The sequence below is a fragment of the Gopherus flavomarginatus genome, chromosome 1 (genome assembly GCF_025201925.1).
Source record: "Gopherus flavomarginatus isolate rGopFla2 chromosome 1, rGopFla2.mat.asm, whole genome shotgun sequence".
NCBI classification, from domain to species: domain Eukaryota; kingdom Metazoa; phylum Chordata; order Testudines; family Testudinidae; genus Gopherus; species Gopherus flavomarginatus.
The window spans coordinates 7,092,212-7,118,015 of NC_066617.1; the positions used below are offsets into that span (position 1 = coordinate 7,092,212).

General features: G+C 42.1%; 2 protein-coding genes across 2 annotated transcripts; both read left to right on the forward strand.

Annotated features, from left to right (window-relative positions):
- Positions 1-4,622: 4,622 nt before the first annotated feature.
- Positions 4,623-8,244, forward strand: SSMEM1 (serine rich single-pass membrane protein 1). The gene is made up of 3 exons (XM_050933801.1): positions 4,623-4,817; positions 5,958-6,018; positions 7,754-8,244. The coding sequence occupies exons 1-3, from the start codon at positions 4,623-4,625 to the stop codon at positions 8,242-8,244; spliced, it is 747 nt and encodes a 248-aa protein (XP_050789758.1).
- Positions 8,245-9,083: 839 nt separating this feature from the next.
- LOC127040050 (carboxypeptidase A2-like) lies at positions 9,084-25,745 on the forward strand. Its single transcript, XM_050933813.1, has 11 exons — positions 9,084-9,148; positions 12,300-12,381; positions 13,934-14,068; positions 14,771-14,869; positions 16,267-16,368; positions 17,272-17,373; positions 18,823-18,933; positions 19,376-19,466; positions 20,803-21,002; positions 25,084-25,168; positions 25,558-25,745. The coding sequence occupies exons 1-11, from the start codon at positions 9,084-9,086 to the stop codon at positions 25,743-25,745; spliced, it is 1,260 nt and encodes a 419-aa protein (XP_050789770.1).
- Positions 25,746-25,804: the final 59 nt, after the last annotated feature.

Sequence of the window (25,804 nt, forward strand, 5' to 3'; positions counted from 1 at the left end):
ACAGTGGCGCATTGGCACTTGGCTGTAACGGTTCAGTGCCGCATGGTGACGTGTCAGCATGATGTTAGTGATATGTTGGGCACCTGGCTGTAATGGTCCTATACCACATGGTGACACATCCACATGACATTAGTGAAGCACTGGCATAGGAACACGACATAAGAATGGCCATGCTGGGTCATTTAGCAATGGTCTATCTAGCCCAGCATCCTGTCTTCCATCAGTGGCCAATGCCAGATGCTTCAGAGGGAATGAAGAGAATGGGGCAGTTATTGAGTGATCTATCCAGTCCCAGCTTCTGGCAGTCAGAGGTTAGGGACACCCAGAGCATGGGGTTGCATCCCTCATCATCTTGGCTTGCAGCTACTGATGGACCTATCCTCCATGAACTTCTCATTGTTTTTTGAATCCAGTTATACTTTTGGCCTTCACAACATCTGGGGCAAGAAGTTTCACAGGTTGACTGCACTGTATGAAGAAGTACTTCCTTATGTTTATTTTAATCCTGCTACCTATTAATTTCCTTGAGTGAGCCCCTCGTTCTTGTGTTATGTGAAGTGGTAAATAACACTTCCCTATTCACTTTCTCCTCACCGTTTATGGTTTTATAGACCTCTCTTACAGCCCACCCCAGTTATCTCTTTCCTAAGTTAAACAGTCCCAGTCCTTTTAATGTTTCCTTGTATGTAAGCTATTCCATGTCTCTAATCATTTTTGTTGCCCTTCTTTGTAGTTTTCTCAGTTCTGTTCTCATATATCTTTTTTGAGATGAGATGACCAGAACTGCACACTCACGGTATGCCTGTACCATGTATTTATATGGTGGCATTATATTTTTTGTTTTATTATCTGTCCCTTTCCTAATGGTTCCTAACATTCTATTCACTTTTTTGACTGCTGCTGCACATGGAGTGGATATTTTTCCAAGAACTATCCATGAAGACTCCAAGATCTCTTTCTTGAGTAGTGACAGCTAATTTAGACCCTATCATTTGATATGTATAATTGGGATTATGTTTTCCAACGTACATTATTTTGCATTTATCAACATTGAATTTTATCTGCCATTTTGTCACCGAGTCACCCAGTTTTGTGAGATCCCTTTGCAATTAGCTTTGGACTTAATGATCTTGAGTAGTTTTGTATTGTCTTTAAATTTTGCCACCTCACAGTGTTACCAGAAAATTTGGATCTAATTATATTAAGCCAGTGATGTTACCTAAAAATAAAGCTTTTGATTTTAAACCTTAATTTATAATTTATCCAACCTGATAACCAAGGTTGTGGTCTGCCCTAAAGAAATTTCCAGGATATTACCAGGTTGCTTCTCTCTGATATGCAGAGGGCGCCCCAGAGTAAGCTAGTCTTGCTGACCCTTGAAAGGACAAGGATACAGCCCTCCGATCACGAATAGGCACACAAGCAGTAATTTCTTTGAAAACAAAAATAATATTTATTTAGAAAAATAATTACAATGTTAGATACATCAGGAAAGCATAGAAATAAGTATAATAAAAGTTACAATTAAAAGATTGAAGTGGCACCGCAACAAAGACACAGACTTTATAACATATGACAATATAACCACTTAATATATTAATATAACCTATAACATTTCATCAATTCAACATATTATACTTAACTATTTACACTAACATACAATTAAGTGCTGATCTAGGGAGGGGAAGATTTCATACAAACCACAGGTATCCACTTTTATTTACAGGCAGAATTCATACATTCTTGGATTGTAAATAAGATTAGATTTACACACCACCACAATTCCCTCTCGATCATCTCAAGGTCCTTCTGCTCTGTCAGACAGTGATGACTACTGGTGGCTTCTCTAGTTTCTAGGATCAGATACCTCTCTAGTTGCTGCAGTGACTCAACTGCTGTGAAGATATCTGCTGAGGAAGAACTAATTCCTGAGATGACCAGCAGGAGGCTCCACGCCGATGAGTCATCACCCGCTACAGGTAGTCACTAAAATATGCTGTGAGTTGCGGAATCGCTCAGATATTAGCTCCCCAGAGACAACAAGAAGGGAAGTAACCCACACCTGGGCAGGTGTCAAACCAGCAACAACAGCCATTGTCCAGCAAGGGAGTTACAATTCAGTGACTCACTTGTGCAAGACCACAACAGGGCAATTGCCCAACCTTGTCTGGTGGCTCAGCAATGCCTAGATATGCTTGGATTTATGTTCTCCAAGCACATGGAATGAGGATATAAAATGGGACAGAGGCTGCATAGTTTATCCTTTCTCCTCTCCCACCTACACTGAAGGCAATGGGAGAATACTGGACCTGAGGAGACTGGTTCCCAGGCTAACAGGGAGAGCCTGCATATGAAAGACTGTAACCAACCTGCAGTATCCAGCGGGGTGAGAAAAACAGATTAGTTCAGATATTGCCTAGTTTAGTAAGGTTGAGAATTTAGACTGTGTGCTTATCTTCTATTTTCCTTTGGTAATTACTCTTGAGTTTTGCCTATAATTTATAATCACTTAAAATCCATCTTCTGTAATCAATAAACTTATTCTACTGTTTAACCTTATCAGTAGGTTGACTGAAGTGCTTGGTAAATCTGCTCAGGTTACAAAGGCTGGTGCTTGTCCGCTTTCCATTCATGAAATGATGAATCAATTAATAAACTTGAATTGCTCAAGAAAGGGTCTTGAGGAGTTGCAAGATAGTATATTCTGGTTGTCATAACCTATTCCCAGATTTGGACCTTAGCGTCCAAAATATGGGGGTTAGCATGAAAACCTCCAAGCTTAGTTACTAGCTTGGACCTGGTAAAGCTGCCGCCACCCAAAAAATTAGAGTGTTTTGGGGCACTCTGGTCCCCCAAAAAACCTTCCCTGGGGACCCCAAGACCCAAATTCCTTGAGTCTCACAACAAAGGGGAATAAGCCATTTCCCTTCCCTTCTCCCTTCCAGATGTTCCCTCCCTGGGTTCCTGGAGAGATACACAGAAGCAAGCTCCGTGAATCTAAACAGAGGGATTCCACCCTCTCTATTTCCAGTCCTGGAAAACACAAGTACTTCCCTCTTCACCCAGAGGGAATGCAAAGTCAGGCTAGTAAATCTAACACACACAGATTTCCCCCTGACTTCTTCCTCCCACCAATTCCCTGCTGAGCTGCAACTCAATTCCCTGGAGTCCCCCACTAAAGAAAAACTTCAACAGGTCTTAAAAAGAAAGCTTTATATAAAAAGAAAGAAAAATACATAAAAATGGTCTCTCTGTATTAAGGTGACAAATACAGGGTCAATTGCTTAAAAGAAATTTGAATAAACAGCCTTATTTAAAAGAATACAATTTAACACATTCCAGCAAGTACACACATGTAAATAAAAAATAAAAACCCTATAAATCACTATTTTATCTTTTGTACTTACAATGGGAAACAGAAGATTAGAAAGCAGGAGATAGAAAAATCCTTCCCATAGCCGAGATAGAGACAGGCACAAGACCAGAACAAAGGACTCACACACAAACTTACCTCCACCCAGATTTGAAAAAGTCTTGTTTCCTGATTGGTTCTCTGGTCAGGTGTTTCAGGTTACTCCTTTCCAGGTGTAAGAGACATTAACCCTTAGCTATCTGTTTATGACACTGGTAGTACAGGCTGGGAGCTGGGAGGATTTGGCTGGTGCCTTTGCATGATTTGTGAGTGGCTCTGGGAGCATTCATACAATCTGGCTGGGTATGGGGCTGCATATGTGGTTGTACTAAGCGGTAACAGCATCTGGCGGGGTTTGCTGCTTGTCACCAGTAAGTTATTGACAGGGACAACCCGGATTAGTGAGTTAAGGGGGCACAGTCCCAGGTTGCACCCTGGCGATTCTGTCACAACAACATTTTGAGGTGAGAAGACTGGGTGGGAGCGGAAGACTGGGACCATAAGGGGAGCAGCAACAGAGAGAGGAACAGTGTAGGGGGAACCCAGAACTGCAGCTGGCCTTCAGACACATATTTAGCAGTAGCAGCTGTGCCAGTCACCCAAAGACAGGAGCAGTGGGTGCCCACAACAGGCACATAGTAAGAAAAGACTATTGTCCTGGGGAAGGGAGGAAAGAGAAGAAGGGAGTGAAGGATGGAGCTATAGAGCCAGCCCATCAGGCCAGTGTGTGATCAAAGGGTTTCAGTTTTTCTGGAAGCCCTTCAATCTTTGGTCCGTTTCCCAAACTTCAGAACAAAAGCAACAGAAACATAAAAATGGAAACAGAATTTTCGTGCAACATTAGGGGCCCAATCCTAGAAGGCACTGATTTTCCTGAGCTCCCATGAACTTCAAATGGAGTTGAAGGCACCCGGCACTTCAGAGGAACAGGTCTAAAAACGTAAACACATAAAGTTTGGAGCAAATGCAACTTCACAACATAATACAATAGGTCTTCTTTGTGCTTAGATTACACATCCGTGTTACTATGGTTCCAAGAATGATGTCATCAACATGTTCTAACCACTTCTTGTGATAGCTCTTGAACAAATACATGTCAACAATAGGTTACCAAGGTACCACATGGTGCATTTGAATCCACCCTGATCTCTTTCATCCCATTTCCTAATAGAGAAACGACATTATGCTGTGTCTTAATCAACTAAACTCAATGGGATTCCCTTTTCTCTATTTTTGGTGGCTTTATTTACATACTGGCCCTGTAGAGGCTATCGCCAGTCAAGAACCAGATTACAGGGAGTGTGACGGGGATGATGAAGACTTTTGTGGGGTTGTGGGGCAAATCCTGCTTTCATACTGTATTGGCATTTTGGCTATAACTCTCATCAACCACGCTTATATTTGGGTAAGAGTATTATTTTTTAAATTGATTTTACCTTGACAGTGCTTTGAAGCCCCAGTCAAGGATCAGGACCCTATTATGCTAGACCCTGTATGCATAAATAACAAAAAAAAAAAAAAAAAACCCTATCCCTGTCCACAGAGTTTACAATGTAAAAAGATATTATTATTAATTACTATGCTCCATCAGTGTGCTTGGCATCCTCCAAGGCAAAGAGAAAACATGGTCTTTGCTCCAAGGAGCTTATAATTTCAGACACACAATAAACTAGGGGACCACTAGGAAGTTGAAGATCCTGATTCTAATTTTGCTTACCCCTCTGTAAAAATCAAAAGTATCTCCTTGGAAGTCAGTGTTGTTACAATGGTGTAAAACGAGCACCCAGCAAATGGTGCAAATGAGGTCAGAATGAGGGTTCTTCCAGTGGTGCTGATGATGACTCTTTACATATAATGGGCCAAATCCTGAAGTTCCTACTCATTCTTACTCAGCACTTTTCAAAGAGGCTGTGCAAAGAAGATGCAGGTGAATGAAAGCTGCATTGGGGACAGTAGAATGCCTCTATCTATTTTAAAACCAGTGTGTTATTTGTAATAATTATTTGTTAATCACCAGTTACTAATAATAAATTGTGCTACAAGGGACTGAACTGGATGGCTTAGAGGAGTGGTAATGGACAGAGTCTTTTACCTCCCCATCATTGGTACAAGTCCAACTCAAGTGAAAGATGTTGCCACTCAAAGACTATCTGGTGGCCCATAAGAAATAAATGTGGGGTTTCAGTCCAGTTTCCAGTGGACAAATGTTCTCACCACAAAGTTCATTATCACTTATTGGCAGTCTCAGCACAAAGGCCAAAGACACTGAACACTCCTCCCACCACTGGAAGGTTTCTTCCAAGTCAGTATAGAGGCTCAGCAGCAGTGCAAGCTTCTCCACATTGCCCTGCTGCTGCCATTGCTATATGTATTCTATATGAATAGTCAACTTTATTCTCCAGGACAGTCAGGATGACATCTTTCACTAGCCCACTTAAGAAACAGTGTTGTACGTTGTTGCAGTATCCACTGAGTAGAAATTATTTAAAATCCTTCTAAATAGCAAACTCAATACGATATATATTTATGTTTTCTTGAAACACAGATTCTCCAGAAACGCCGAGATAAAGGACTACCTTCTGGCAAAGGGACTAGCAAATCAGAAGGTAAATTTGAGTTCTGTTAGGCTATCAAAGGGGTTTTAAAAAGAGAGAGAGTGGACCGAGGATTAAAAAGTAAATGTGGTCTCTAAAAAGAAGCGTTTTTAGTTGTAAGGGGATAATAATTCTTCTGTATGAAGCATCAGTAAGGCCCCATATAGAATAATGTGAAAAATTCTCTCATTTACATATGTGTAAATCCAGAATAACTCCACTGAACAGTATGAACTTCACATGAACTCCAGCATGAACAGAGCTGAATTTGATCCAGCGTGTACAGCTTTGGGTAGCTCACCATTTAAAAAGATAGTGACAAAACAGAATATAAATAAATGCAAAAATGATGATCAACAGATTGGACGGTCTGATGTAAAAGGATTTAAATAATTGTAACTCAGGGCTAGTGTGAATGTGGCAGTCAAACCCCTGGGGAAAAGGGAGGCAGACACTGCTTGTGCAGGATTAATTGTTTTATTACACATAGGCTGTTGTTCAACTTACATGATACTCCGCCCTCCATGCTAAACAATGCTTCCCTGATGCAGGAATTGCCAAGTTTACATGTAGCCAGCTACTATAGACTGCGCCACCTGAGTACACACAGTCAGACTGCCTGGCAAGTAAGAAATGAGGAATGAGACAAATCTAATCAAATTTGGTATACAAGATGCATCTAAGCCTTTACTTTTACCTATCCATGTTACTCTTCAAGATCATCCCCGTATCTCTGCTTTGTCACTGCCAGTGTTATGCAATGATTAGATATCCTGCCTTCTCCTCTGTTCATGCACAACATCTTCACCAGTACAAAATGAGAGTGGTTGCTGGCCTGCCAACCATGTGAGACTGGTTAATGTCTGGCAGCACAGATTAGCAGGCTCTGAATCCATGTGGTATGTAACATGGGCCATGACGGGAGCTATAATATTGCTCTAAGGAGCCACAGGTTCTCTTGCCCAGTTTTTAAAGGAATAAAGTAAGAAGAGAAGGTAGGATCATTCTATTAATTCTGTACAAATACTTAAAGGATATGACCTAAGGGTCAAATTACCCCCTACCCAGGGTATTCTCCTTTTGGAAACAGGAAATTCACTAGTGAGTTCCAGGCTCTAGTGATGCCTATCCTTTGGAGGGAGAGAAGGAGGGTTTACTCCTCCTGGAACAGACTGGATTCAGCCCTCATAACCCATGATCCATTGGAGGCCAAAGCGGTCCATGTTTTGGCCATGTATTTGCACAATGCTTCCTTGCCATGCTGCTATGTGTCCTTGACTGCTGCTGTCCTACAAACTTCTGTTTGGATATGTGGAGGTGATGGTATAGCACAGCTAGTTTACATGAATACAGACAGGATCTCTGCCTTAGGCTCTCCTTTGTCTGAGAAAGTGAAGGGGAACCTCATAAAGGGGAGACCTATTTTCTAAGTTGACTAAGAACCTATTACAAGAAGCAGTGGCCTTAAACTAAAGCAGGTCAGGTTAGGATTAGACATAAGGGAGGTTCCTCAAGGGAGGCATGGCCTACCATGTTTGGGGTTTTTTTAGCTATATGGATGTGGTCTGTATCCACTGATGTAAGCTTTTCCCACTGCTGCCTGTGAGGATGTATTTTTATATCAGGTTTGCCTGCTCTCTATCAGCCTTCCTAGCCCTTCAAAGGAAAGAGAACCTGAAGGCACTACCACCAGGGAGTAAGGATCACTATGGATTACAGTGCTGCTAAGCTATTTTTCTTCTGTTAGTTCCCAGGGACTCTGTCTGCATGCGTCACAGCAGCTTCAACGTCTGGGATTTCCTCAGCAAGTTCTTCAATGGGCAAAACAAAAAGCATACCTGCCAGTCTGCTGATCCTGCCTTCTATTCAGAGGTGGCCGCAGCCTGGGCCTACTTAGAAAGCAAGCAAGCAAGGTTCGTCTCAAAGCTCAGCCAGCAGACTGTCTGTGATAGTGACTTCTCAGACATAAATACCGAGGACTTGGATTCAGGGGCATCCTCGGGGAAGGAAGGTGAAACAGAATATATCCCCACCACAGCTAGCCTTAAGCAGAGAAAGACAGAACTACTAAAGCAAAGGAATACAGGGAGCCACTGGATCAGGGAACAACCCTGCCTTCACTGCAAAGCCAAGAGGACGAGAAAATGGCTATCCCAGCATTTCTTTAATCCCATGCCACCTCCTCATGGGAAGAGCAGTTCATTAGGAAAGAATTCCTCCAGGGGTACCACCACGTGACCTGCCTTCATTTGAGCTATATGTGGGTTTTCGTTTGCTTGAAGCCACTGCACTAGGTAGACAGAACCTGTGTGAAAACACAGTGTGGGAGGGTTCAAGGAAATGACTCATTTCAATAAAACTTGGCTACAGACAATAAATGTACCCAGCACAATGTGCTGGCTAATGTATGTATAAGCGTGTGTTTATTTAAAAATATAAATATCATTGCCTTGGCATGGCCTAGTGAAGACATCTCTTTCCACAGCAGGTGTAACAGAGGAGTTCCTCCATCTTAAGTATAGTGGGACAAATTCATTGAGGAACCAAGCAACTTCTGCTGAGTACCAGGGAGTGACAGGGCAAAATGGCAACAATCGTAGTTACAGGAACAGAGCCACTGCAATACAGAAGTGAGCCATACTTGTGAAAGGGGGTAGGGCCAGACTGGGCAGAGCATATGGCAGTAGAGCTCCTGTGCATTTCCAACAGGCGTTAAGGCTGCCTCCAGCACCACTGGGGGAAACACCATCTCCTTCTTGAGGGCTGAATCTCCTCTCTAGGGCACATACAGCGTTGCCGGCAAAGCTTTGAACTTGACACCTTCCTGTGCTAGCTTTGCTGAATTTGGCCCAGCCAGGTCCCAATTATCACAACATCAGAGTGCAAAGTACCCTTAGAGGAGAAATTACATCCTTATCTGCCCAACTACTTAGAGAGTTTTGATATATGTGGGAATTCAATCATATGGGATTCAGATACCACTCTAGTTGAAGAGGGGGGCCATGTCAGGCCCCATATATAAATATGGCCTTGCTTGCTAGATCATCGGTCTTCTGTTTCTGGCTAACCCTTCAAACATGAGGCTGATTTTGTTCTTCAGTGCCCTTGCTGGGGCTTCCTGGTGCCTAGAAACATTTGTTGGGTGAGTTACATTTTAATAGAAGATCTCTGATTCAAAGACCATGTTATTCTAAAACCTTTTTATCTCTGAGTACCTTAATTAAAAAGTTTTGGGCACATACTTTGCTTTTCATTAGCTAATTAGTTTTCACAAAATATCACCTTGGCTTTTTCTGTGTATCTCAGATCTTTTATTGAGAGGGATCATGAAGCTGTTTTGACATCCAGTGATCCAGAGGAAGGACTAAAATCGTAATGCACTTAATTATACAGTACATCTAGCGTTGTAGAGGGAACAGCAGTTTGGTTCTCAGGGGTCTGAGGAAACAATTTCCTTAGCTTGATCACAAGAGAGTTGGGATCATGCTACAAAGTTTGGGGTGTGGATTGATTCAAATGTCCCCAACATTAAGGTTTACCTGGAATTTTGCTTCAGCTTATAGAGCTAGGGATCAGCCTCAAAAGTATGGATCTGGAAGTGGATCTGAATCTCACCACAAAGTTTGAGAATGTTTGGACCCATGAGTTTGGTTTGGCTCATTATAGAAATTGGTTCCCATAAGGAAAACTAAAATCAGGCTCCAGATCCAAACTTGCCCAAAGCACAGGGGTTCTGAGATTCAGGGTTCTGATTGAAACCCATCTCTTGTTTACAATCCCTTTAGATTTGCTCTGAAGTTTGAGGAAGCCCAAAAATGAAAAGTGAAACTTAGTTGAAACCACCCAGTTTCACATGGTTTTGATTCAAAACCCTCATCTGGCCCCAAATTCACTAAAAAGTGGACCAAGAGTAGCTCCAAACGTTCATGAACCTTGCAAAATAGTCTGAGTTTAACCCCAATCCTGGGCAAGGTTGTTCCTTCCAATCCCAAAGTTTTGCACAGCTCAGCTTCACCTGTGTTCCTCAAGCATGAAGATTGATAGCCTCTGATAATTTTTATCCGAGGTAGTGTCCCTGCAGATTCTTTTCTCTCTCTCTCTCTCTTTTTTTTGGTATAAATGTGTAATCTTTTTCAGAACCTTACTAAGCAATTTGTATTATAATATCTTACAGCGGGAGGTTACAACAGGTTTATTCACACATTGCATTAAAATATGTGCTTTAAGTTTGTTGCCTTTTAATCTCATTAAGTGTATAAGAACTTGACTAGAATACAATACAAAATCTGATGGATATCTGCTAGAATGTGGGAAATAGACACCAGATCCCAGTGAACAAACATCCATACATCAGAAAAGCCTGTTTAATTAACACATAATTTGCAACTTTTTTGACAGTCTAAGTAGAATGGCCAAGGATTGCTGGATACTTCTCTCTCACATTAAGGGTGGTCCCACAGATTTAAAATGAGGTATATTAGCAAGGGAAACTTGCTCCGCAGCTGTTTTCCCTGCTGTATATGTTCTATATAAGCTTCTACTGTATGACTGGAAGCCAATGGACAATAGAAAAAAGTAATTACTAGCTAAGATAAGAGCACAACTCAGCTGGCAGGTTTGCACTATCAGAGATGCAGACCTTCCAGATGTAACAGCAGAGCTACACGGGAACGTGTACTGGCCTCTATGATTATTATTATGATTTAATATTTATAGTACAGTAGCTTCTAGTGGCTCCAGTCAGAGACCCATTGTTCTGGGTGTTATAAAACACATTCAAAGATACAATCCTTGCCCCAGAAAATCTTACAATTTAAGAAGACAGATTACATACAAAGAGGAGAAGGGAGATACAGAAAGATTAAATAAAATAAATACAAAATGACTCTCTTTTGGTCCATCCTGGAACCTTGTCAGCACTGAGTTTTTATGAGATTATTGCCCTTTGGGACGCTTGTCTTTTGACGCTGGAGACAAGAATGGAGAACTGCATTACATGTAACATCAAACTGTAGAGTTGATTTAATAGATTCATAGACTCCAAGGCCAGAAGGTTTCATTGTGATCATCTAGTCTCTTCTCCTGCATAACACAGGCCAATTAATTCATGCTTCAAGTCACATAGCTGTGACTGAAGTACAGCAAATATTTTAGAAAAAGGTCCAGTCTTTATTTTAAAATGTCCATTGATGGAGAATCTACCACAACCCTTAGTAAGTTGCTCCAAGGGTTAAATACTCTCACTGTTAAACAATTACACCTTGCTTCTAGTCTGAATTTGTCTAACTCAATTTCCATTCATCCAATATTGTTATTCCTTTGTATACTAGACTGACGAGCCCTCTGTTATCATATGTCTCTTCTCCACGTCAGTACTTATAAACTGTGATCAGTTCACTTCTTAATCTTTTATTTGGTAAGCTAAATATATTGAACTCCTGGAGTCTTTCACTGTAAGGTATGTTTTCCAATTCCTTAATCATTCTCATGACTCATCTTTGAAGCCTTTCCAATTTTTCAAACTCCTTGAATTGTGAACGCCAGAATTGGACATAGTATCCAGTAGCGGTCGCTTCAGTGCCAAATAATACAAAGGTAATATAAACCTCCCGATTCCCACTCAATAGTTCCCTGTTTATATAGTCAAGAATCACAGCTCTTTTAGCATCATGCTGGGAGCTCATGTTTAGCTGATCATGGCCCCCAAATCTGTTATAAAGTCATTGCTTCCCAGGATAGAATCCCACATCCTGTAAGTATGGGCTGCATTCTTTGTTCCTAGTCATATGACCTACAACTGGCTGTAATACAAATATATTGTTTAATTGCCCTCAGCTCACTAAGCATTCCAGATTGCTTTGTTTCAGTGTCCTGTCCTCTTCATACCTTACCACTACCCACATCTTTGTGTCGTCTGCAAACTTTATCAGTAATGAATATTTTCTTCCAGGTCATTGATAAAACTATTCAATACCATGGGTCCAAGAACTGATCCTTGCTGGACCCCACTAAAATATCAGTGTTGATTTCCTGTTTACAGTTACAATTTGAAACCTATTAGCTAGCCAGTTTTTAATCCATTTAATATGTGATTTTGTATCATGCTAATTTTTTAATCAAAATATCATGCAGTGCCAAGTCTAATGCCTTACAGAAATCTAAATATATAACCTCAACACAATATTACCATTATCAGCCACATGTGTAATCTCATCAAAAAATAGCAGCAAATTAATCTGACAAAATCTATTTTCCATAAACCCATTTGATAAGATTTATTTCATTTTTGGTAGTGACCAGGTTCTTCGGGTGAAGGCAAACAGTGAAGAAGAGATTAACAAACTACAGCTGTTAGAAACACTGGAGCATCTTCAGGTGTGTCATTACACTTCCTACAGGCATTTGTTAATCTTTCAGATTGTGAGTTCTCCAGGGCAGTGATTGTGCCTCCTTTTTTTTGGTTTGGAAATTGCTTGTCACAATGTGGGAACTGTCATAAATAAATAATAACAATAATAGGCTAGAATAATAAAAATGTAGGGCTGGAGGGGACCTTGGGAGGTGTAGTCCAGCCCTCTGCACTGAGGCAGGACCAACATCCCTGACAAGTGTTTGTCTAACTTATCCTTTAAAAGTTCCAATGATCGGGATTCCACAACCGTCCTTGGTCCAGTGTTAACTACTCGTATAATTAGAAGGTTTTTCGTAATATCTAACCTAAATCTCCCTTCCTGCAGATTAATCTGATTACTTCCTGTCCTACCTTCAGTGGACATGGAGAACAATTAATAACCGTCCTCTTTGCAACAGGTCTTCACATATTTAAAGACTGTAATCAGGTCCCCCCCTCACTCGGTCTTCTTTTCTCAAGACTAAATAAAAGCCCAGGTTTTTTTTTTTACCTTTCCTCATAGGTGAGGTTTTATCTTTTTTTGTCACTCCCCTCTGGACTCTCTCCAATTTGTTCACATCTTTTTTAAAGCGTGGGGCCCAGAACTGAACACAGCACTCTAGCTGAGACCTCACCGTGCTGAGCCGAGTGGAACAATTACCTCCCATTGTTACATATGATACTTCTGTTAATTTACCCCAGCATGATATTTAGTCTTTTTCACAACAGTGTCACGTTGTTGGTTCATGCTCAATATAAGAGGCATGATGCAGTAGTCTTAGCCCCATCCTGGAAACAGGAACTCCTGAGTTCTAATCCTGTGTCTGATTGCACCTGACCCAAGCAAGTCACTTTAAACTTCTGTGTTTCAGTTTCTTCCTTTTAAAACAGGGATGATAATATTTATTACTGGTCTTCTACTGGCATTATGATAATTAATTAATGTATGTGTTGTCTTATGAGGAAGATAAGCGTGATGTAAAACACTAGGCATTATAGATTTTATCACCATTGATGAGAACGTCTCTTAAAATTAATCTATTTTATTTATTTGTATTATATACATGCAAGATAAAATATGCAACACTATAAAAGAAGCAAAAGCAATGTACATAGTATCATATAATCATCTATATATGGAGCATTTCTTGAAACTATAGCTGGTAAGGGGAAAATACAAGACAGTCATAACAGATTTGGTACTAAATCTCCTGTCACTTCTGCTGCTGAAGTGCTGTTGCAGTCAATGAAAATGCCAGCTTTTGTCTTTCCAAGAGCCTCTGTTACCGTATTTGTGAAGTGAGGACAGTAATACTTGTATGTTGCAAGGGTGTTGTGAAGCCCAGTGATGATTGTTTATATAGTAATTTGAGAGTCTCAGATAATAGAATATGCTAAAGTGTGAAATGGTGCAAAACCAAAGGCGTTATCCCAATTTGGGGGAGTTAGAGATTTTCGGTGCTTCTTGAGAGATGTTCCCCAAAGTCCATTTTTCTGAAATGATTCCCTAATCTGTATTGTTTATCTTCTCTTCAGCTTGATTTCTGGCTACACCCCTCAAATCCAGCACTTCCTGTGGATATTCGAGTCCCCTTTTCCAGTCTCCAATCGGTCAAAGTCTTCCTGGAGTCCCACCACATTGAGTACTCTATCCTGCTTGAAGACCTGCAGGTAGACAAAAGTACTTCACTGATGTGTGATTTACCTCCCTAATCCCTGCATTTATGCTCATTGATGTTATTTATAGTAGAAGTAGTAAACAGCACTAAAGATTCCTATCTCTCATAAGCCTACCTGTACCAATGCAGGTTTCCCTAAATCTTGTGAAAGCCAACTACAGATCTCACAACAGGTACCAGATCAGTGATGCAGGGTCTATTTTAAGTTCTTCCTTCCACATGGATAGGCTTCCTTTTACTATTCTTTGTAGACCCTGTATTTAGCTATTAAAAATCTGACTACATTTTCCAAGAACGGCATTGGCTCCCCTCAAGTTACTAGAACCCTACATCACAGTGTGAGAAAAACATATCTCTTGGGCATTGAACTGTGGGACTCTTGACAAGCAGTATTTCCAACAGACCAGCTAAATCACTGTTAACTCTTTGCAGTAGCAACCTTGTTCCTTTTTCAGGAATTCTGACACTATCCTCATTCAGCTTAATGTTGACCATTTAAATGCCAACAGTGTTACCTATTTCACTGCCGATGAGTTTAGTGGAAACATCCAGCTGTTCTGCAGTTGAGTCTGGAGTCTGACACTGGGGGCAGAGCTTGTGTGGGGTGCGCCACTTCATTTCCCAATTCTGACACTTGATTAAAATCCTAACGAAGAAGTTGGCCTTCCTCACAGATTTGAATTGCTTGGTTTAGGTCATAGTAGAGGAAGAAAAACAAGAGATGGTCAACAATCAACGAAGGGAACGTGGCACCAGTAATTTCAACTATGGAGCTTACCACCCCTTAGAATCTGTAAGTATTTCAAATTCAGCTCTTTGGGAGAGAGATTATTTAATTCTGTCTTGCTTTTGCATGTTACCTCCACTCAAACATTCTTTATAAGTACTGTATGTTGCATTCCTTCTTGGCTTCCTTTCTGCATTCTCCGCAGTGGTTTTAATATCTCATACCATTACAAGTAGGTCAGTTGTGTTTTATAATGAGTTTATTTAGGACTCATCACACTGAGGGATTACTTTCAGTTGCTAAAAGGTAGGAATATTACAAGCAAGTGCTCAACAAACCTCTCCACACAGGTCTGCCAATACTTCTCATTTTGTTACCCTTGTTATTCCAGTCTGGGGCCCACACATAGCTCAATCAATGTACTTTAATCCAGGCCTGCAGCATCTCCATTCCAGCGCTGGGCTCCCACATTGTTAGGCTAGGTCTGGTTGTATGCATGGTCTGTTTTGCTGCTACAGGAACCGGGGTACCAGACTAGATGGAGCAATGTCTTGCAGGTCCTATTTTGCTGCATTATGTGGCCTCCTGTGTCTTGATGTACAGCTATTGAATGTCACACTTATTTTAGATAATAAAAATGCTTAGTGTACGGTCTCATCAAATTAAAATATGTCTGATTTGGATCTCACGCTGTTTTGTTTTTTGTTTTTTTTACCAGTGTAACTCTATTGACTTCTGTGGAGTAACTGCAGATTTACCTTGGCATGAATGAGAACAGAGATAGACTCTCTAAGTGCACCAGCAAAGTGATTTTATACAACTTTCTTCCATGTGACATTGGTTGTGACCAATAGTGTGCGAGTTCAGTGTCAGAGATGCCAGACCATCTTCCACGTTGCTCTAACGATCAGTCTGGAGCTAGTGTTATCCCAATACCAAGGAGTGAGGACTCAGGTCCCTGCTTTGGGAGAATGGCATCAAATAATACCCTACAGGGAACCCTCTTTTCTGACCTACACACAGAGCAACGTTGGGGGGCTTTAGAGGAAACCAATTCTAGCCCTTCTCAGCTAAGAAAGGTCTGCCGTTATGCAGAGCTTTTGAGGGCAAAAATTGGGAAGTAAAGGGGTGAAGAATGAGGGGATCCCCTTCTCAGAAATATATGGTCCAAATTGTTTTTGTGTAGGGTCTTTTTTATAAACTGCACCCCAAAATGCTTTGCAGAATTAGATAATTCCAGATCAGAGATAGATAATAGCTGAAGGAGAGAATAATGAAGCTGTACAGGCAAGAGAGAAGAGAGGTGTTTTGTGACGGTGGAAAGTAAATGGAAAGTAAGGTGGAGAAATACAGGCAGACTGCAGGCAGCGAGCATTACAGAGGAGAAATCTCTCGCATCAACACAAGGATTAGCATAAAAATATTTGATAGCATATAAATTCTGTCATTATTTTAAATTTTAGATTTATGCAGCATTGGATGATCTTGCAGCTGAGTATCCCAGCCTTGTGAGCAAACAGGAGATTGGAAAGTCTTATGAAAAGCGACCCATGTACATTCTCAAGGTATTGTTCCTGTGCATTTAACAACAACTTTACATTTCTCTAGCACCTGTCTGTCCAAAACATCCCAGAGCATCTAAAGAGAGAAATCACTCCATCCACCACTAAGCTGCCGCCACCGCCGGTCGTTAATGGGACAGCTGTTCAGCAGAACCGAGCAACCCCTTTTAAAAATAACTTTGCCAAGGTGATACTGCAGAAAGCAGCTTTATGGAATTATCCACATTTGAATTTGGCCAGGACGCTGGGCCAACACCCTGATTCTTGCAAAAAAAGTATTATGGGATCTTTAATCACTGCAAATAATCAGAACCTTGTGTTTATGCCTCAGGGACTTCAGTACCTTTGAAAAACTGGAGCCTTGGTTTGCAAAAATAGAAAAAAAACCCTGACGCATTCCAGATATTGGCTTTGTTCAATTTACGTTGGTCCAAATGGGAAAGCCACTGTCTTGGGTGAGATTGAGTCACTTACTTAGCTCTTAGGTGGCACTGTGCCAAAGATGCTCATTTAGAATAATGATACATACCCTTAATTTTTGGAGAATCCTGGCTAACTTAATAACAGATAGGAAAAATGAGCACATTTGGGGGCTGGTGAAGATATGTTGTGTGTACACAGCGGCTTCCTCATCAGAAACAGAGGAGACAGGGAGCAGATGCTGTAGCAAAAACTGCAAATGACAATGTTAGGTCAATGAACTGGTAAATCTGGCAGGATTACCAGCAGCATTAAGGCAAATATCCCATCACGGGGTCTGATTCTCCACTCCATTACACCAGTTTTATGCCATTCTGACCCATTGCTTTCCCATTATTTCCGATATTTCAGATGGAAAAAAGAGTGGGAGTGGAAGTGAGAGAACTCGCTCTAGTGAGTGTTTTTAAAGTTTTTTTCATTTTGCAGTTCAGCACTGGAGGAACCAACCGTCCTGCCATTTGGCTCGATGCCGGTATCCACTCCCGAGAATGGATCACCCAGGCAACTGCATTGTGGACAGCTCAAAAGGTTAGTGAATTGACTTTCTTTTCTCCTGGGATGGCTCCTGACTATTATTGATTGATAAAACATTTAAAAGAATACATTGCCTATATACAGCACCTTTCATGAAAAGATACCAGAATGGTCTACTGTATATACTTTGCCAACCAAGGTTTATAGGGATTGCTTCACCCATCCATGAAATACACCCACTTCTGGGTGGAAAGTGGCAGCTGTTTAACACTGCACTGAAATTTAAAACAGGTAGTGAAAAATGCTGCAAACAATTAAACTGTAAGGGAAATTTTAGGTCAGAAAAATGCAATTTGGTCAGGACATCAAATTTAATAGCCCTACTCTTGCAAAAAGTCACATGGGATCTTTAACAGCAAATGTCAGTAATTCAGTTTTATGTCTCATCTGCACTTCCAGCAACACACTGACTCTTGTCACTACATTGAGACATTAATTCATTATTGCCTCTGAAAGAAAAAACAACACCTACTGTGAGAAAACAGCTTATTCATAAATCTGCAGTATATTTTACACAGATCAAGGGCTTGATTCTCCATTCTGACTTCTCAGTGTGTTACAGTGATTTTGCACTCATTTTGCACAGGAATAAATAATTACATGGCATGCAAGGCAGGAGAGAATCAGGCCCTAGATGTTCTTTTGTAGATAAATATTTATTTTCTTTCTACTTTGAGCATGTATTGTAACCCAGCCAGAATTAGGTACAGTATTAGCAATGGCAAGTATTCTATAATGATCTAACATAACCCAGAATCAATTATATTGATTTTTATGCAATTAATAATGCTTTACTTGTCTGTAGCACTTTTTATCTAAAGATCTCAGATGGCTTTACAGCAATTTATTCAGTCTGATACCTCCTCTTTGTGGTAGGTCAGTCTTACTAGTCTCATAACTAACGGGAAATTGAGGCACAGAGACGTTAAATGACTTGCCCAAGGTCTCACAGTGAAATCACTGACAGAACTGAGAATAGTATCCAGGAGTCATGACTCCCAATGCTATGCTGTCACCACTACCCTACACCTGTACAATTACATATTGTTTAGAGACAGTCACACCAATACAATAGATGACATACCAACAAGACAGGACCTTTTAAAGTATCTTATTTGTCATCAAGTTTCAGGGCTCACATTCCACTGAAATGAATAAGGGTGGTTCACACCCCTCAGAGCTATTGTTTCAGTCTGCGGTCTTGGAAAGAAAGAGTCGCACTGGGAAGGTTATCTTTGCCAACAAAAAGGCCAAAAAATTAAATTATTTTAAAATGAGAGCATACGTTTTGCGTAAAATGACTAAGTCACCAGAGAAATGCAGCTGTATTGTACACCCCAACCCTGCTTAACCCCAACCCCAGTACATAACTATTACGGTACGAGCATTTGGAGAAGAAGCGACTCCAATAAGCATTTTGGAATGTATTTTGTCTCTGCTTAGATTGCATCTGAGTATGGGAACAATCCATCCATCACCTCCCTTTTAAACAGAATGGACATTTTCCTGCTGGTTGTCACAAACCCTGATGGATATGCATTCACTCATACCAACGTGAGTAACCACGGTGTGATTACGTTCCCAAACAGAATCAGCCACTTCTGGACGCTGGGCAGTGATCTGCCATGCCATCAAAGAATGGAAAGTTTTGTTTTAGAAAAACACATTCAGCTGATACATATTTAGCCTTGTAAAGGTAAATCACAATAGGATAGGGTCACCACAGAGACCTACTGAGCCATCTAATTCATCATTGTTCCCTCCTGCATATTCACCAGTGCTTCCCTTGGTCCATCCCCCTTGCCAGTCTAGCAGAAGTCACATTAGGTTTCTCTCTTGCACTTATGGATTCATAGATTGCAAGGTCAGAAGGGCCAATTGTCATAATCTAGTCTGAGCTTCACTTATAGATGAATGGTAACGATTTCTGACTGGAAACTTTAATGAAATCACCAAGCTTTCCTCCTTTTGAACCCATTATGTTTCTTTATTTAAGAATCGTATGTGGCGGAAGACACGTTCTAAGAATTCTGGGAGCCTGTGCATTGGAGTTGATCCAAATAGGAACTGGGATGCAGGCTTTGGAGGTAAAAGAAGAGTTTTCATCTACAGTTGTCACTACCGAAGCTGTTTCCCTTCCATGTACCCAGGGCCAGCTCAATCCATTAGGCGATCTAGGTGGTTGCCTAGGGCGCTAACATTTGGGGGATGGCGACCATGGCGGCCGGATGTTCGGCTGCCCCCGGCGGCGGCGGTATTTCGGGGGCAGGACCTTCTGCCACCTCTGCCATGGGCACCATTTCGGGGGTGGGACCTTCCGCCGCCTAGGGTGCCAAAAAAGCTGGCAGCGCTCCTGCATGTACCTAGTCATAAGGGAACAATCTAGGACTTTTTAAAAGTGATATGCAAAATATAGGCATCTGCACCATTATAGGGCTGAATGCCCAGAGTATGTCAGGCTAAACAGGGCATCTAACACATTTACTAGTTCAAAGGATTTTTTGCTTAGGTTTCAATATGGTCTAGCTCTGCTTGGATCAATGTCTCCTTCATCAATGTGACATCCCTCCCAGCATGCACTGCTGAGGATGTCACATCAATCACTGACTCCCTCTACTATTGGCCTCTAGACAGTCAGGTAAAGGCCTGGAAAAATTCCATATGGTTTTTTTTTTTTTAATAAAATAAGATGGAAAAGATCAACTTGGATTCTCTGCAGCTTGAGGTCTTCAAACCACAATCTGAAGACTTCAATAACTCAGACATAGGTTAGGGGTTTGTTATAGAAGTGGATGGGTAGGATTCTGTGGCCTGCTTTGTGCAGGAGGTCAGACTAGATGATCATATTGGTCCCTTCTGACCCTAAAGTCTATGAGTCTATAATTATTTTCAATTTCCCATGTTATTATTAACTTACATTGCTGCATCAGCTTGGAAGAAAAAAGTCTATCAGCTCACATGTTATATACTCAAAAGTTAATGTATCAGATTCTGATCTCTATTATACTAATGTAAATCCAGGGTAACTCTACTGAAGCCAGTGGAAGTACTCTGGGTTTACAATGGGGTTACCGAGATCAGAATCTGGCCCAATGGATGTAGAAGCCAGCATCATAAGAGATTCAGAAATAAAATAGTAAAAGCTGACAGTAATCATATTTCATAAGAGTAATTTCTTGACTGATTGTCAGGGAGCAAAAGAAGGCATGAGTTATCTATCAATCTGTCTTTTTCTAATTTTCACTCTCTTGAAATACTTTTCTATCATCTATCAGTATGTCAGGCCTTGTCCCTGAGAAAAGATCTGTTGCTAGAGTTTTCACTGTACAGTATTAGGCATCTTCATCTTTGTGTCAATCTGCATTGAATTCCCTTGAGTTATAGTTTTACAGATTTACCTTTGATCCTCACTTGCACCAACAGGCCCTGGAGCCAGTACCAACCCTTGCTCTGAGTCTTACCATGGACCCAGCGCCAACTCAGAAGTGGAAGTAAAAAATGTCGTAAACTTTATCAAGAGCCATGGGAAGATCAAGGCCTTCCTCACCCTTCACAGCTACTCTCAGCTTCTGTTGTTCCCCTTTGGGTATAAGTGCACCAACCCTGCTGACTACAATGAGCTGGTGAGATATAGCAGCTTCTTGACCCTAAGCCTTCCTCTGTCCTGACTGAATTGCCTAGGTTGACCAGACAGCAAATGTGAAAAATTGGGACGGGGGTGGGAGATAACAGGAGCCTATAAGATGCCTGGTCTACACTACATGTTTAAACCGATTTTAGCAGTGTTAAACCGATTAACGCTGTACCCATCCACACAACGAGGCCCTTTATATCAATATAAAGGGCTCGTTAAATCGGTTTCTGTACTCCTCCCCAACGAGAGGAGTAGCGCTAAAATCGGCATTACCATATTGGATTAGGGTTAGTGTGACCGCAAATCGATGGTATTGACCTCCGGGCGGTCTCCCACAGTGCACCATTGTGACCGCTCTGGACAACAATCTGAACTCGGATGCACTGGCCAGGTAAACAGGAAAAGCCCCACAAACTTTTGAATTGCATTTCCTGTTTGCCCAGCGTGGAGCTCTGATCAGCACGGGTGGCCATGCAGTCCCAAATCCAAAAAGAGCTCCAGCGTGGATCGTACAGGAGATACTGGATCTGATCGCTGTATGGGGAAACAAATCTGTTCTATTAGAGCTCCGTTACAGAAGACGAAATGACAAAGCATTTGAAAAAAATCTCCAGGCTATGATACAGAGTTCACAGCACAGTGCTGTGTGACAAGTGTAACGGAAAGCCAAAGAATCAAATGGATGCTCATGGAGGGAGGGAGGGGGTACTGATGACTCCAGCTATCCCACAGTCCCCAGCAGTCTCCGAAAAGTGTTTGCATTCTTGGCTGAGCTCCCAATGCCCGTAGGGTCAAACACATTGTCTGGGATGGCTCAGGGTATATCTCGTCAATTTACTCCCTCCCCCCACCACGCGAAAGAAAAGGGAAAGAAATCGTTTCTTGACTTTTTTCAATGTCACCCTATGTCTACTGAATGCTGCTGATAGATGCGATGCTGTGGCAGTGAAGAGCAGTATCCGCTCCCCTCCACTGCCCGGTTGCAGACAGTACAATATGACTGCTATCTGTCGTCATAATCAGCCCGTGAGTGCTCCTGGCTAGCCTCAGGTGAGGCTAGCGGAGGGCGCCTGGGTAAAAATAGGAATGATTTCTGGTCATTCCCAGTAGATGGTACAGAACGGCTGGTAACCGTCCTCATCATAGCAACTGGGGGCTGAGCTCCATCAGCCCCCCCACTTTCATGTGTAAAGAAAAGATTCTGTACTGCCTGGACTATTATAGCAGCGGGATGCTGAGCTCTTCTCCCCCGCACCACTTAATGTCCTGCCTGGACTGTCATAGTAGCTGGAGGCTGCCTCCCCCTCATTTTATCTCACTAACAAGTCACTGTTTCTTATTCCTGCATTCTTTATTACTTCATGACACAAATGGGGGGGACACTACCACGGTAGCCCAGGAAGGTTTGGGGAGGAGGGAAGCAACGGGTGGGGTTGCTGCAGGGACACCCCCTAGAATGGCATGCAGCTCATCATTTCTGCGGGCTCTGACACGGAGCGGCTGTGCTCTCTGGTTCTCTGATACACTGGTTCTCTAGTACACTTGCCCCATATTCTAGGCAGGACTGACTCTATTTTTAGATACCATGAAGGAGGGAATGACCTGGGGGGTCATTCCCATTTTTGTCTTTGCGCCCCTGGCCGACCTCAGCCAAGGGTACCCATGACAGCAGCAGACGATACAGAACGACAGATAGCCGTCATCTCATTGCCAATTTACAATGGCAGCAGACAGTACAGAATGACTGATAACCGTCTCTGCTATCATGCAAAGGCAAATGAATGCTGCTGTGTAGCGCTGCAGTATCGCCTCTGTCAGCGGCATCCAGTACACATACGGTGACAGTAAAAAAAAGCTGAACGGGCTCCATGGTTGCCGTGCTATGGCGTCTGCCAGGGCAATCCAGGGAAAAAGGGCACAAAATGAATGTCTGCCGTTGCTTTCCCGGAGGAAGGAATGACTGACGACATTTACCCAGAACCACCCGTGACAATGATTTTTGTCCCATCAGCCACTGGGCTCTCAACTCAGAATTCTAAGGGGCGGGGAAGACTGCGGGAACTATGGATAGCTACGGAATAGCTACCCACAGTGCAATGCTCCGGAAATCGACGCTAGCCTCGGACCATGGACGCACACCGCCAAATTAATGTGCTTAATGTGGCCGCGTGCACTCCCTCACAGCAAGGCATGGGCTCAAAACAAGCAGAGGAAAATCGGAGTATATGGCATGTAATTTCAATCAAGTAAACACTGAAGAATTATCCTTGAAACTAGACGGTCAGACAATACCAAAAATGCAAAGTTTCAAGTATCTGGGTTCCAGAATCCAGGAAAATGGGGAAATGGAGGATGAAATTAGAGCTAGGATCAAATGGAGAGAGATAAGTGGTGTAGTACATGACAGGAAGATACCAGTAAGATTAAGAGGCAAAGTCTATAAAACGTTGGTCCGTCCAGTTTTAACGTATGTCACTGAGTGTTGGGCAACAAAGAAGAAACATGAGCAAATGATTGGTTCCACTGTTATACGAATGTTGAGAAGGATGCAGGGGCGGCTCTAGGTATTTTGCCACCCCAACCAAGGCAGGCAGGCTGCCTTCGGCTGCTTGTCTGCAGGAGGTCCGCAGAAGCCGTGGGACCAGCGAACCCTCCGCAGCCATGCCGCCGAAGGCAACCTGCGTGCTGCCCTTGCGGTAACTGTTAGAACTCTCCCTGTGGCTTGCCACCCCAGGCACGCGCTTGACGTGCTGGTGCCTGGAGCTGCCCCTGGATGGATGAGTGGTGCAAGCAAGAAAGACCACCTGAAGAATGCACATGTTAGAGATGTGTTCAAAGTCACAACCATAAGCGAAACAGTGAAGGAGGGAAGGATCAGATTTTAAAGATAGTGTATGGGGGCCAGAGTCTCATTCAATCACACTTGAGAAGCCACATTGAATTTAATGGAGTTGCTCTGGTCCATGTGAGGGGAGAATTTAGCCCATGATTATTGTCTTTAAAATGGCATTTTAATACTTGGCTAACACTCAAAATATGAAAGGCATCTCTAGGATGATCAGATGTCCCGATTTTATAGAGACAGTCCTGATTTTGGGGTCTTTTTCTTAGGGTACATCTACACTACAGGATTATTCCGATTTTACATAAACCGGTTTTGTAAAACAGATTGTATCAGGCTCAGACGATTTGGTCCTGACAGCAATCTGGGTAGGAGAGGCCCAACAGATCAAGACTGAAAGAAAAAGACAGAGAGGCTGACACAAGAAGTGATGGGATGTTATAAAGAAAGATTTGTTAGCAGGTGGTGTGACAAAGGATAGGACTTTGAACAGTATCAGAGTCTGGATCAGTAAAAGCAGCAAAGAGTCCTGTGGCACCTTATAGACTAACAGACGTATTGGAGCATGAGCTTTTCGTTGGACATTGAACAGATCATTTTGGAGGGAGAGGACTTATAGAGTGGACTCTATTTGATGGGATTAATGCAAGGAAGAAGAAGACAATATCTTTAAAACAGAAATCACTACTTGTGTGAACAGGTGGTGTCTCACCAGCCTGTTCCCAACACAGGACTCTCACACACATTAGGTCTAGTCCCAACTTTCTGGTTCTCTTTAAGTATGAGAACATCCACAATTACATTAGATAGGATAAAATAATAACAATATAAATATTTTTAAGAACTACACACCCCGTATGCGTCAAACCATACACCAGCCACTAACTCATGGGAATTTGGAAGAAACTTTCCCAGTCGGGAGATTATACTATAATTATCCACAGGGCTTTCTTGCACTTTCCTCTAAAGCACATAGTATGGGCCATTGCCAGCCAGGATACCTCCCAAAATATTGTAAACATAGTGGATGCTGTAGCTAGTGTCCAGCTATACAGCAATTCAGACATTAATAGATTCAGTACAACTAATTTTTGGTGGGTGAGGGTCGGCTCTAAACCAATTTGGATATTTTCTTAAATGAAGCTTGGGGTAGAAACTCTCTCGTTTTAGTTTGAATGTTTAATCTTCCTAATCTGACTTCTTCCTGACTCTTCCGTGATCCCTCTAGGATACCGTGGGGAAAGCAGCTGCCAGTGCTCTGGCTTCACTGTATGGCACGACGTATAAAGTTGGGACCATTTGCTCAACTATCTGTAAGTATTGAGCAGTTCTGCGTTTGATGGGCTGTAGAGAGGGAAGGGTCCACTCCTCCTTCCTCAAGGTGGGGACTTCATCCCACTAGAAGGTCCATCCTTGTACTGATGGGTCAATGGGATCCCTCACTAATTGCCAACGGATCTCCCACAGGCTGAGCTAATGTCTGACCCACACCAATGTTACCTTAATAGGGCCCACTCCCAGAAATTCAGTGCCATCTGAGTAGTGCACACCCAGCCTAGTAAGCTCCTTTACTTCCTCATATAGGACCCAATCCTGAAAGATACTAAGCATGCTCATATCCAGGGGACTCCATCTACTAGCCAGCGCTGGTGCATCTGGACACAAGCCAGCTCACTCAGTGTGGTTTCTGTCTCTTTTTCAGACCAAGCCAGTGGAGGCAGCATTGACTGGTCCTATGATTATGGCATCAAATACTCCTTTGCCTTTGAGTTGCGAGACACAGGTCGCTATGGCTTCCTTCTGCCAGCTAGTCAAATCATCCCTACTGCAGAAGAGACCTGGCTAGGTCTGCTAAAGATCATGGAGCATGTGCGAGACAATCAGTCATAGAAGTAGGGAGGCAAATCAACAGTATAAAAAGAATGAAGCCAACAGTAATTTAGGAAACA

Excerpts from the sequence above, each read along its gene's own strand:
- SSMEM1 (XM_050933801.1), top strand. The coding sequence starts at position 4,623 with ATGGGATTCCCTTTTCTCTATTTTTGGTGGCTTTATTTACATACTGGC. Across the intron at positions 4,818-5,957 it reads TCAACCACGCTTATATTTGG|ATTCTCCAGAAACGCCGAGA; the intron begins GTAAGAGTATTA and ends CTTGAAACACAG. Across the intron at positions 6,019-7,753 it reads AGGGACTAGCAAATCAGAAG|TTCCCAGGGACTCTGTCTGC; the intron begins GTAAATTTGAGT and ends TTCTTCTGTTAG.
- LOC127040050 (XM_050933813.1), top strand. The coding sequence starts at position 9,084 with ATGAGGCTGATTTTGTTCTTCAGTGCCCTTGCTGGGGCTTCCTGGTGC. Across the intron at positions 14,870-16,266 it reads CTTACCACCCCTTAGAATCT|ATTTATGCAGCATTGGATGA; the intron begins GTAAGTATTTCA and ends TTTAAATTTTAG. Across the intron at positions 17,374-18,822 it reads CATTGTGGACAGCTCAAAAG|ATTGCATCTGAGTATGGGAA; the intron begins GTTAGTGAATTG and ends GTCTCTGCTTAG.